The sequence below is a fragment of the Acipenser ruthenus genome, chromosome 2 (assembly GCF_902713425.1).
Source record: "Acipenser ruthenus chromosome 2, fAciRut3.2 maternal haplotype, whole genome shotgun sequence".
In the NCBI taxonomy this organism is placed as follows: domain Eukaryota; kingdom Metazoa; phylum Chordata; class Actinopteri; order Acipenseriformes; family Acipenseridae; genus Acipenser; species Acipenser ruthenus.
The window spans coordinates 14,739,049-14,752,701 of record NC_081190.1 but is presented as its reverse complement, the minus strand read 5'-3'; the positions used below and the strand labels follow the sequence as shown (position 1 = coordinate 14,752,701).

At 37.0% G+C, this 13,653-nt stretch overlaps 1 protein-coding gene across 3 annotated transcripts in view; it reads left to right on the top strand.

Moving 5' to 3' along the window:
* LOC117403884 (transmembrane protein 8B-like) overlaps positions 1–13,653 on the top strand; it is a 91,457-nt gene that overhangs the window by 62,682 nt on the left and 15,122 nt on the right. For all 3 annotated transcript variants that reach the window (XM_058990027.1, XM_058990029.1, XM_058990033.1), the window contains exon 6: positions 9,553–9,941. In XM_058990027.1, coding sequence (XP_058846010.1) covers positions 9,553–9,941 — 389 coding nt within the window. The remainder of the gene's footprint in view (positions 1–9,552; positions 9,942–13,653) is intronic.

Here is a 13,653-nt window from a genome sequence, read left to right as displayed (position 1 = left end):
ATAAGTTCTATGACCAGAGCAGTGTTTCATCTCCAGCAGCTTAAGAGCCAGAGAAAATTGATGTTTACTTTTGCGAACTGGTAGCCAAATAATGGGCACCAAAATATAATTTACACCATTTTTAGTGAAGTGATAATAAAACTGTTAATTGTAAAATTGCATAAATATAATATATTTGACTCCTTAAATGCACCTTCTAAGTAGTTTTTTAGTTCTTTTTTTTTTAAACCAGCAGTGTGGAAAGTTCCATTTTGGTGTAAAGACCTTGATAAATGTGGTCCCCTTACATTAGGTTTGGGTGTAAGTTCAGCATGTTCAGTGATCACAGCTTAAAGCACAGATAAGTAATAATGCTCGCCTCAAGCCTTATACTGTTCAGAGGTGAACATTTATTGCACCAATAAAGTCGCATCATATTGCTCATGGTTTATCATTGCTAATATAATGCTGTGCCTTTAGACCTTAGACAAGTTTTCCTGGTGCTGAGGTAGCTCTTTCATGCTCTTGATGTTTCTCATCCTGCACCCTGCAGAGAAAGAGAGCAGGCTGACACCCAGACTGCAAGCAGAAAATGTGATAATTCACTGTTTACGGAGCATCTGGGTTCAGGTTTCTGATAAGACCTTTCATGTGACCTCAGAATTTTAACGTTGAAGTAAAAAAGTGCAGGAAGTGGAACAAATGAAAAGGGTTTTTTTTTTTTTCTGTATCCCTCTGGAATCACTTCAGTTGTATATAGATTCAACAATCATGTTCTAGTGTTGGGATAATATGTCCCAATATTCCATGGAGGGGAAGCTCAAGGTTGCCTTCTGCAACGTATATCACCTGATCGCCAGACGAGTCACAGCCCCTTGGGAAGATCGCCATATTCAAATTGAGTCTCACAAACACTATCCAACTGAGAAATGACCTTCAAATTCTACACAAACGGCTTCATGAGGCTGGTATTAGGTAATCCACTCTGACATCCAGGAATGTTTGAGATGGGCTAGGTCTGGGTCATTGATTGCTTCAATAGCACAGCTTGTGTGGCTGTATCTTTAACCTGGTTAACAGTACAGCCCTTCCCTGACCTTTTCCCTGTCAGTCACCTTCAGAATCAATCACAAAGAGCACAGATTCCAGTATATATTGCATCCATGAGTATATGAATGTAAAACCCAATAATTAAAGAATGGAAACTTCAAACAGCTAATTATAATACAAAATGCCTGCAGTACACACTGATAATTTATGGCGTACTAAAAAATAAATGCCAACAGTTAAATACTTTCAAGAAAACAGATCTTAAGTTTTCAATTTATGGAGTGCTGCTGTGTCTTTATTTAGCATGTGGAGTCTTTTCAGCTTAGCATTTTTACTGCCGGTATTCTTGTTAATAGAACATAGAAGAAGCATAGTAATTCATTAAAGTGATGTTCATGGTAGACTCAGTAAATCACTTTGAACTGTGAGTCTGCTTGTTCCTTTATTAAATATTCATTGCTTTAGAAACAAAAAGCTTTTTAAAGTATACATAAACAGTAAGCACTTTCATTTCTGTACAACGGTAGGGCTCCAGACTGTGACTAAAATGGTTGCAAATGCGACAAAAACATTTTGTTGGCACCTGTCTTTTTGGGGTTTGCCACCATTGGCGCCTGTAACCCCAAAAGGCTACCTCTCCCTTTAAAGATGCGTGTCAGTATTTATGAATGCTCTATGACATCGGTCTGTAAGTTAAATAAAAAAATTAAGAATTGAATTTTGTAATTTGGAAGTGTACTCCTTCCCTGGTAGCCACGGCAATGTGCTGCTGAAGTAACTGCTGAGAAAAAGGCCTGAAGGTATTAGTACTCGCCAATCCAAACCCATTGAGACCAGACAGTGCTCACATTTGCTGATTGCAATCTGTCCCATACTAAACACAGCTTGTCTATAACAGTGTCTGAAAAAAGTACAGAGGCAGTTGTGTACTTTTACACGCCTTTTCTTGGTTTTGACGGCTGCTAGCAGCATGCATTTCAGTATGATAACATGGTTCAGATTATAGGTCGGTTCGAACTACCAGGGTTCTAGGTGAGAGTCTAGTCTGTTAGAAAATCTGAAATTTAAAACAAAAAAAACAAACACTAAAATCACCCTGGTGCAGTCTTTCTATTCTTAGAATTAGACCTGTTATCTAACACTGGGTAGAAAATGGCTCCTACGGATACAGTAATTGTGCAAAAAACAACATTGTCCTTAATAAAACTGAAGAGATTCCTGGTTGCTCAAAGAAACAGGAATATCGCAACAGCTATCTGCAATACTGTACCCCTTGTTTTGATACTGTTACGCTTCTGAATTTTTATTTGTTATAGATAAATGGTAATGAGCTTTTGTTCCTTATACAAGTAACATAAAGAAAGAAGATAAATGCAAACACATGTATTGCAAAATACTGCAGAATTACTAAGTCCAACAGTTAGAATGGGGGAGTGTCAGTACCATCATCATTGTACTGTGATACAACCGTGACCTAATCAAATCAAGAATAAGTGTGATTATCTCATTAATAAAGAGATGCAGGTAGTTAGACTTTAGAGTAATGGTGAACACATCTCTCACACTTTTCCAACAATGTGGAATGGCAATAGAAAAAAGGTTTACAGAAAGATATATGTGTACCAAAGTGAGATACAACAGTAACTATGCTGAATTTATACAACACGGTATCCCAATTTATTTAGCAGATGTTGTCCCAGTTAAGTTAAAGGTCATACATAGAAAACACAAACTCAGAACATACTGTATGTAGAAAGCCCCCTTTCTCTCAGAATAATGTATGTGAAGATTGCAGTCTATTGGAAATGTATAAAAATAAACAAAGCACTGGGGTATATATATATATATATATATATATATATATATATATATATATATATATATATATATATATATATATACACACACTTGTGTGGCAAAGTGGTTTGCAGTTGTAGAGTGGGTCATAATATCATTCTGTGTATGAAATTAACAGAATTGAAATATACAAAGGGTGGGTCTTAAGCCATTCTCTGTGTCTACGCAGTTTCTGCTCACAAACTCCCCCACTGACAAAGAATGCTTTTAGAAAGAGTTGTGAACTAACTGCTGGACAAGTGTTACCTTTTCCTCTCATTGAATGAATCATTTAGGTCCGGCAGTATCTTGCAGAAGGCAAGCCAGACAGTTTTGAGTGTGCTTTGACACCTCGGACAGAGAACAGTACCCCTCATAAATACAGCCAACATGGGGCGAAGCCACGGACCAATTGAGAACAATGGGCTGTCTCTGAACGAGAACAACCAATGAGAAACACCCCACGTGGACTTGGGCACAGCCCAAAATAACCAAACTAACCAATCACAGGGTGGAAGTCAGGACAACAAAACCAGCCGACTTTCAGAAAAGCTGGAGTTTGCCCATGAGAGAGCTTCCCATACGAGCATTCCATGCTTGCTTTCCTATACGAGCTTCCCATGAGCTCCCCACACTAGAAGTGTGCCCCACAGAAGGAACAGTGCTCCAGGCAAGAGAAAGAAGCGAGCTCCACTCACAAGGGGAAGTGGCTTGGAGTTTGGAGAAACGAAATGGAAGCTCTGAAGAAAGTTCTTGAAGTCAAGGGAGCATAAGTGCTCGAATTCACGGAAGACAAGGAAGAACCAATGTTCTGAAGAATGGCTAAAATCATCTTCTGAGGAAGGGCCCTGCTGTCCGTCCTACGAGAGACTGAACCAGATAACAGGATACTGCATTAATCGGAAAGCGGGTCTTTGTTTTTACGTCGCTAAACGAAACGAACTGAAGCAAAGCCAGCAGTTATGTTTTGGAAGATCCCAAGATAATTGCAACAAGAACACTTCTACGAACTACATAACTTTTCAATTGCAACGCATTATCTGAACTGAGTTACGTCTGATCAACTGAACTATTTCCAGTTGGAAAACTGCCAACAACAACTATAATGCTGCAAGACTTGGAGATCAACAATCTCCATTTGAAAAGAACTAGTTGTTTATTGCAAGCATACGCAATACAATGCATACAGCAAAGAACCATCTTCATTGGAAGATCCAGAGAGCTGCAGTATTCATCGACACAGATTGACTTCTTTATATGGAAATCGATAAGTGTTCAACATATCTAATATTAAATACTTTATGACTCGAGAAAGTAACTGTAGTAAATGCTGTCAAGTTAGTAGATAAACCGTTCTAGGAATAGAAGATTACTTCCTGTTTTAGAGTGTGTAAGAAATGTATTTTGTTTGTTGAAATGTGCAACTCAAAGGAGTTGCCTCGTAAATGCAGAGAATGCAGAGTGATGTCCTGAAAACCCTGATCACCCACAATTTCAAATTCACCTCATTTTGCTTCATATTACCATCAAAAACTATTTGCTACAAAATAAAAAAAATAAAAAAAAGATATGGTGACACTCCTCAAATGCATACACTGTGATAAATATTGTTTGACAAACTGCATAAACAGTATTTCAGTCCATTTACCATTTTTAAGCAAACATGGTAACAGAAAATAGAACAATGTAGGTCCCCCTATAAATGTACTAAGAGTGATTGTTATACTGTCCACATTTCAAATCAATACTATACAACAAATGACCCCTGAGATACAGTGACGATCACTGCATCATATCAGTAAGAACACACTGCTTTTAGGACTGTTTCCCTGGCAACCTTTTATACTGCAAAACTGGATTGCATTGGCTGTTATTGTTAGTAATGATTTTCATCTTTCTGCCAGGTGACCATCTTTGTCTTTTTTTTTTTTTTTTTCATTTTTCACCTAAGAGCTCACAAAATAATTTTTCATCCAGACGTGGCAGGCAGAAGCCAAAGATGAATAAAGTACAAATCAATATGTACAAAATATGTTACAAGCTGCTTAAATGAGAATTATTATTATTATTATTATTATTTATTTCTTAGCAGACGCCCTTATCCAGGGCGACTTACAATCGTAAGCAAATACATTTCAAGTATCACAGTACAAGTAATAATATAATTAAGAGCAAGATAAATACAATGACTTTGAATTAAGTCATTGAGGTTGTCATTTAGTACTTTTGATGGACTTATCCTCAATGACTCCTCTTAACACCAGTGAATTGTCAAAAACATGTAAAACCATCTCTGATGCATCCTTTATTACCATCTCAAAGAAGCTGAAAAAGTAAGATTCTAATTTGAAATCTCCCAAATAGCATTTGTTAGTGTCTAATAGGGTAAGGGACCTGTTTGTGTGTTATGCAAATAATAACAAAGTAATTGGAAGGCTTGGAACTGATATCTCCTGCTGCTAATTATGTTTTGATTCCAAGCCAATCCCACATAATAACCGAGGGTATTCACTGCTTGCTGAATCTCTGCAGAAGACAAGCAGCACACTGTGTGGATCATCTTTTTTAAACAGTATACAAGCCCCAGCTCTCCTTTTATGGCACCCTTCTTAATAAGAAGGGATATGGCGCACAACAGCACACTGTCAGTGTCATTTCACTGGTAATAAGAAAGAAAGACAACCCCAGGGTCCAAAGCTCCATCTTCATTTGTAAGCTGTCTTGATTTTGTTGCCAAATGTGTATGAAAAAGCAAGGTACACAATAAAGCCAGTTTAAGTGAGCAGTCACAATGTGGGGTATTAGACACCTGATAATTCTACAGCTGCAGAATGGGTATTGCTAATTGGTTTTCTTCCATTGAGGCTTTATGTGGAAGGTAACAAACATTCTACTTCAAGCACACAAACAATGTACTTGCTGTATAAGGATTCTGCTCTGGAAAGAAAAAAAAAACATGCAAAGAGTCCTTAACAAGTTAATTTCACGTCTAGTTTTAAAACGTTAACCATTTTTCCAGGGCTAACCGGTTTGCATGCATGTATTTGTATTGCTTTTTTATTGTCTCTGTGAGTAATTCTTGAGTGGATTCGTTTTCAAGAGGTGCGCGACAAGGGCCAGTCCAAGTGCCTGTACATTGTAAATTGTAAATGATTGTTTTACATTGTACCATTCTTTAGAATCATGTTTATGTGTACAAATAAATCTAATATTGAAAGTATGCTTCCATCAAGGACCCCCAGCTAAATGTCTAATCATTCTCATTGAGTAATTTGCTTTTTTAATACACAGCCTGATGCTATTTATTTGATACGACTAAAGCGATTGTACATGAATTATCAAACTACAGAGGCCTAAGCAGATGAGTATGGAATATGTTTGTATTGGTTCTATATAGAAGACCTACTGTATCTAGAAGTCTTATCATCGTTTTATATGTATACACATTATTGTGCTACCTTAGTGACAGAATAACCAAATAACCAAACCAATACACTTATTATATATAATCATCAACACAGACAATGTTGCTTTAAATTTACGTAAATATACTTTAAACTGCTTCTGGTGTACAGAGGTCAAGGTTGAACGAGGCGTCACATTCATGCTGGAACCTAGCTGCAATTTACTTCAGTATCCAGTGTGTTGTTACCACTGAACAAGCTTTTTAAAGGTGCTGAAAACTATTAGATTATATTAAATGATGATATTATATTATAACACATTTATTTTCGAAAAAAAACCAAGGTATATAAATGATGGACATTGATGAAATGTTTTTAATCACTTGATCATTCATCCTTGGCCATGACACGCTTGAGTGACTATGACTGAAGCATATGCACTTAATCACCTAATTAGTGAGACAGTTGATTGGACACTGGATATGGAGTGATTTCAGCTGTTGAATTGCAAGCTTGAATAAAAGCAATAAAGAAAATTACAGAAAAAAACAATATGCTACATCTGTCAAGAGAGCAGCGCCTTCGTGCAATCGGCATGTTGGAGGCTGGACTAGGACAGCGTACTGTGGCTCACCGTCTTGGATGCTCACAGCCAGAAATTTCAAACCTGGCGAGACGGTATAACCAGACACACTTTGTCAATGACAGGCGACAAACTAGGAGACCAAGAGTCACAACACCTGCCCAAGATCGACAGATCATTTTGCAGCATCTTCGTGATGTCAGTTGTTAATCAGCACAATAAAAAGTCACTACACCTGCTGTAAAACAAAGTTTGTTATTTTTTTCGATCACATCTAGTGAATTTTATACAAATATAAGTGATAAGTTTCTTTTGTTGCTCAAATATAAGTAATACATGTCTTTTGATGCTCAGTATATATGAAATGGTACACTTTGGTATTCCTGGGCAGTATCATGGTAAGTATCAGTGTCCTTCAGTATGCACAAAACTGGAAAATGTTATCACAGATGCCAAGAAAACATTTAGATAGCATTGCAATGTCATCTTAATGCACATTTATTTTTAAAACAAATGAAGTAAACCTGCTGTAGACTGTCTGACACCTGACAAATGACCAGTGACTAAGACAGCATTCTGTACTGAAATGTCACCCAAGGGGAAAAGAGAGAAAAGTATTTGACATTGTGTAGTCTTTTGAAAATATGATTGTTTTGAAACTATGAATTAAATACATGTCATTTCCAGTTATTCTTCAGTACCAGATCAATAGCTGAATATCACAATGCATACGTGAGCCCTCGCTAAACATGTAACAAACGGGATATAAAAGGAGGCTGTTACACTTTTTATGATATATTTGACCGCTTACCACATAATATCCCCTTCGGACAAGTTGTTGAATTCTCAATTACATTATCTTGCTTTTTTTTTTACTTTCTGCCTTTTAATCAATATTATACACACTGCCTTTCCTTAGGCAGATACAGTAATGTTGATTGTATTGCTTTCTTGTGTGTAGGTGTGAATAAAATAATAGTTTGCCTTTCACATATAAAGGCTTGGGTTTGACCAATTAAAAGGAAATTAGTTTAATTCTTTGAAATACACTATGTGATGTAAATGCATGGTTTCATTGATTTATAAAAATAATTCAGACAAAAGGTACATTAAGAGATCTAATGTAACTACAAATGTAGCAATTTCACTTGAAAACAAGTCTGGCAGTAACCGTGAACCTAAATCTAGCATTACCGATCACATGCCACACAATTTTGTTACCCACCGTCAGAAATATTGTGAAATACATTTCACATCAAATCTAGAATTATATAGGTGCTGAGCTTGCTTCATAAAATTGAAGTAGGGACCTAGGGACCAATGTTTTAATCCATGATAAGGCAATTCAATGTAACATAAGAGGCATCTTTACATAAATCTATATCCTAAGATTACAGATATCACTTGCAAGTTATTAAAACCCTACACCAAGACTTTTTATACATTGAATGCACTGTGTATGAATTAACTGCAAGACCTTGTGATTGCTAGGCAGAGCACAAGAAAGTATGCTATACTGTACATCAGTTTTAGCTGATGGTGCTTTTTAGGAGAATGCCTTTGTCACATTTTAGCATGTACTATCAGGTAGACATAACCTTTGCACAGCAAAAAACGTAGTCAGCAACTGAAATGCAAATAAAAACCAAGCATAAACAATCAGCACTTCATTTTAGGGATATATTTGGAAGGCAAGTATGTAGTGTTAAGAGTGCAATTGTGCTTCAGTGCCAACAAAATCCAGACATTTTATTAGTAACATGACTGGCAACAGGGTGTCCAGATACCTCAAGTAACATGCTATATATAGTAGTTCAAATAGATTTTACTTTCAGTACTGTATAAAGGGTACAGCAATCTATGGGCTATATCCTAATCTCAAAAACAAATGACAGATTTAAACTCACATCCTTCTCCAAAGCGAAAATACTGCTGCATGAACAATGGAAGCTCATTACTATGATAGCATAATTTCAAGAGTAAAATTCAAATAGAGCCTATACAATAATTTCCAACCCTTATTCGGCTCAAATTTTTTACACAATGGCCTACCTACATTTGAAATTATACAGAGGTGATTAATATGCACTGTGCATGTTTGAGATAACCATATAATAGATCCAGTTTATTGAAGTAGCAAGCATGCCCATTGTTCAGGATGTTTAATTGTGCAGACCTGTACATGCCACTATAAACCATTGCCAACTTTGCATTCTGGATATGTGTTATTACTAATGTTTCCATCAAATATATAGTTGAAGCCACTCAAGTTTATGAGCTAGTAAATTAGGACAAACCTTGATGCTTAATATCTCCCAGGTTGCAGATCAGCGCTAGAACTCATAATACCAAGGTAAAGCCAAGGAGTTCAATTTAGAATCAAAGCATTGAAGTCGTGTATATATATATATACGTATATATATATATATATATATATATATATATATATATATATATATATATATATATATATATATATAATGTTTTTTTTATTTTATTTTTCTGCCAGGGTGGTTAGAGGTCTTCCTCAAAATGGTGTTCATTAACCCCTTCACACTTAAGTTGTACAAACAAACAGCAACCAAAAATAGTGCATTGATGTGTGTGTGCTTTTAATTATTTTTACCATTTCTCTCCCCACCTTCTCTAATACAGAGGATATTTTCATTTCAGTGTTTTTTTTTTTTGTATTCCCTTCAGATTGTTCCAAGCCCAGTATTGCAAGAAGCAGCTCCCCAAACTCAGCCCTCAACATGCCCCAGTCATTTGGCTCTCCAATGGGCTTGTCCCTCACAGATTCCCTCCCCGCTGCTGGTTTACCTCCAATGATGCAGAACACCTCAGAGAGAAGTACCCCCTTTGTAAATGAAGAGACTGGTGCTCATCTGCCGTCCAGTTCTGACGTGGATACATGTTGGCCAATAAGGCCAACTCTTCGGAATGAGCTGGACACTTTCTCTGTTCACTTTTATATATTTTTTGGACCAAATATCTCCATCCCCCCAAACAGAGCAGCAGTGTTTGCAATTAACCTGATGCCTGTTCTAGACAGTGGTGGGGTTTTAAACCTGGAGCTTAAATTAAATGTGGTAAGTACAAAACATTGTTAATGCGTATTCAGATACTGTGCATGTAATAAACAGACCACAAACATGAATAGCAGTCAGAGAGTAAAGGAATCAGTTGTTTCAATACTACTGATTATCAGAATCATGAAAAAGTGAAAGAACGTTTGAAATGTACAGTACCAATGGATCTAAACTGGACTGATTTTAGCACCCCCATATGCAAACTACATACTTGTCATAAGTAAATAGGCATCCGATCTTAATCTATGTATGTTCTTCTAATCGGTATAGTTGTTTTACAACTGTCATGCTGACAGGATTGATTTATTTCAAAATTAAAAAGCTGGTCTGACTGAGCCCTTTCTCCTTGCTGGGAGACTGGGAGCACCGAAGACAGGAAACAGCAATGAACTATCTGACAAGTAGTGTGACAGTGTATTATTGTGTGTGTGTAACCAGTGTACAACCATGCGACCAGATGTTCAAGAACAACAAACATAAAGGTGAGCTTTTTTATGTAACAATTAAAAAGTAGGCCAATTACAACCATAGTGCGCTAAGGGTGTTAAAACACACACACGCACCCACACAAACGCACACACACACACACACACACACACACAGACCCACACAAACACACGCACACCCACACACAGACCCACACAAATGTACCCACGCACACACACACGCACACACACACACACACCCTGTTACCACTAAAACAATTAGACATTAAAAATAATAATTACGAAAAATGTATATAGCAGCTGATAAAGTTTGGTCTTGGTTATCTTAAAGCTAAATAAGCAAGTGCCAATGGAGAACAGAAAACAAACACAAAAAAAACAAGTTTGGTTATGCTCTATAGGTACAGCATAGGAGGCTGTGTGGTCCAGTGGTTAAAGGAAAGGGCTTGTAACCAGTAGGTCCCTGGTTCAAATCCCACCTCAGCCACTGACTCATCGTGTGACCCTGAGCAAGTCACTTAACCTCCTTGTGCTCCGTCTTTCGGGTGAGATGTAGTTGTAAGTGACTCTGCAGCTGATGCATAGTTCACACACCCTAGTCTCTATATATATATATATGTGTGTGAGTGTGTGTGTGTGTGTGCTGTGTTAGTGGTTTAGAAGTATAAACCCACTGATTGATTAAAAGCAATGTAAAAATGTATTAATATACCATGGCTATGTCTCTGGACAATCCCTGCCGTGTTATTAATTAAAAAAAGGTTTGTGGCAGAAAATGACAGCATGAAAAATGAAAAGATTCATTGCGGAAGCACTGTTTCTCTCCTGGGAAGTCTAGAAATACTTCTGAAAGTATTAAGCAACCATTCATCAAATGTTCATACGGTGAGTTTGGTCTTTAGATTTTTTTTTTATAGTAGATTAAATAGCTAAGCAAATAGTTTAGGTTTATGAGAAATGTGTTCAAATGGCCAAGTTGTCATTGATTAGCCACCCACTAGGGGGCCTTGATTTGAAGAGAGTGGCATCTGGTCCACCTCTCCTGCTTCCTGTCTATAAGCATAAACCATTTTTTTACGAACATTTTTTCTTTCCTTTTATAAACTATAATTATTTTTTATCATTTACCCTTGTTTTCTTCTACTCATTTGAAATGACCAATTAAATGTCGCCTTACCACTGCAACCAACTTACGACCAGGAGAACTGAAGATCAGTTGTCAATCTCCACTCCCTCTATCAAGCCAATCCCCTGTTTTCTTGGATATTACTAAGTTCCTGAACCCTAAACGCTATGGGCCTCTCAGGCAAACCTCCCCAACCTATTTTGCTCCCTAACCCCACCGGAGTACAAAGACCAAGGCAGTGCTCCATGTAGATCCCCAGCCCCAGCAGGAATTGAGCCTCACTCGCTAAGGACCCCTTACTCCAAGTGTTTTTACTTGGGGAGCCATATTCATGGTCCCACGTTCAAAGATCACATGGTGGTATGTTCTGTTGCAGTGATGATGCTGTTGAGAAATTTCTCCTTGAACAATGAATATTCAGACAGTGATCTGCATTCCTCTTCAACAATGGCATCAAACCCTGACTTTGATCTTCAAGAAAAAGAAGACATTTAAGTGTATTAGTAAACTGACATGATTAATCTCAACCCTAGGGATAATGTATGATTTATACATATCTACACACTTAGAGAAAAAGATCTTAGTCTTTGGCCTGCATACAATTCACTGATTTCTGTTTTCTTATCCTTCGGGTGGTGGTTGAAGGGGGAGCAATCTGGCTGTGTTGGATGTCAGCCAAAGCGAGACTCCAGAGCATTTCTCCCTGGATAGGCTCCGTAAGACAGTAATTAATGGAAACTGACAGCCAAAAGAAGCCAACCTGCTATAGCCTGAAAAGGCAATTACCTGACACTAATGAGCCGATATGAGCAAGTGCAAATGAAAAAAAGAGTTACGCTCAGGAACAAAGTCACATAAAATTGCATCTACAAATAGGTTACAAAGATGTCTTTACAGTTATTTCTTTATTTTTACTGAGGAGCGATCTATGCCACATGAAGCGGAATGTGTTGGTTATATTACCCAGAATTTGTACTGTCAAATAAAAAACAAGCCATGGCAGGTAAACTTGAATACAGTGTTCTGTTAGACTCACTGTAGATTATATACTGCGGAGTGGCAGGCCAATAAGCAAGGTTATTAGTGGATTTACTAAACTTCAGATTTAATTTTGTGCTTTTGTAATTGGTTTGCTGGTAGCAGTACATCTGGAAGACATATCCCAGCCGTTACCTGGCAGTCACTTTAACCAAGCTACAAACTTTAGTGGACAGTTTTAGCTTGTCATTGACTCAGTTGCCACAGACTAAATTGGCAGATAGTCCAGTGCTTCAGAAAGCTGTTAAATCCTTTAGTTAGAATTAGTAAAAGGCTGATTATTTGACCGTACAAAAACCTCTTCATTACCAACTTGACATGAGTGCCAATTCTGGGTGCTGAACTATGTGATTTTATACTTTTTTTTATTGTGACCAAAAAGTCAATACAATGCTGACATTTTACTTCAGTATAAAATATGCGGTCACAAGATCTCAAAAATCAATAAACTAAATGGTATTGAAAATGGAATTCAGTGTTGCTGAATGGAAGTCACCGGCATTCTCATTAGTAGTACTTGGTTATAATACACATTGCTCTCCATGCATGACATTTCTCATGATGGCTGAACACAGATAACAGTAAAATGAATACATTCATTTAAACCTATATTTTCTAGGCAGTGTTTCATTCATGTTACTGGTTTGCAAATACCAAACATGCCTTGAACAATCAAATTATTCGTAACGTCATTTCATTAGGATTGCTGTATAAAAGGAACATATTCCGTATAGTGGATCCTTGGGATAAAGCAGCAGCATGTGATCTTTTAAACTGCTTATCATTTTATTCTGTCTTTGGATAGCTGACCATTGCAACTTTTACCTAAGAAACGGTTGTTTGCTTAAATGTGATAATGCTATTTTAATCTGTTTACTATTGACTGATACCATAATCCTTTTTTAGATTATGGTGGCTGTCTTATTTACATTAACTAGTACTGTATAATTATGATTTAATTTGTGTGCCATATTAGTTTCGGTGTTTTCATCTTTGACACATCATTGTGTTTAAAGTACTTAAGCTCGTTGCACCATCGTAACTGAAAACTGTGGTAGAACATTGGCTGTAGTTTACGTTCTCTGAATTCAAGAATTTAAAC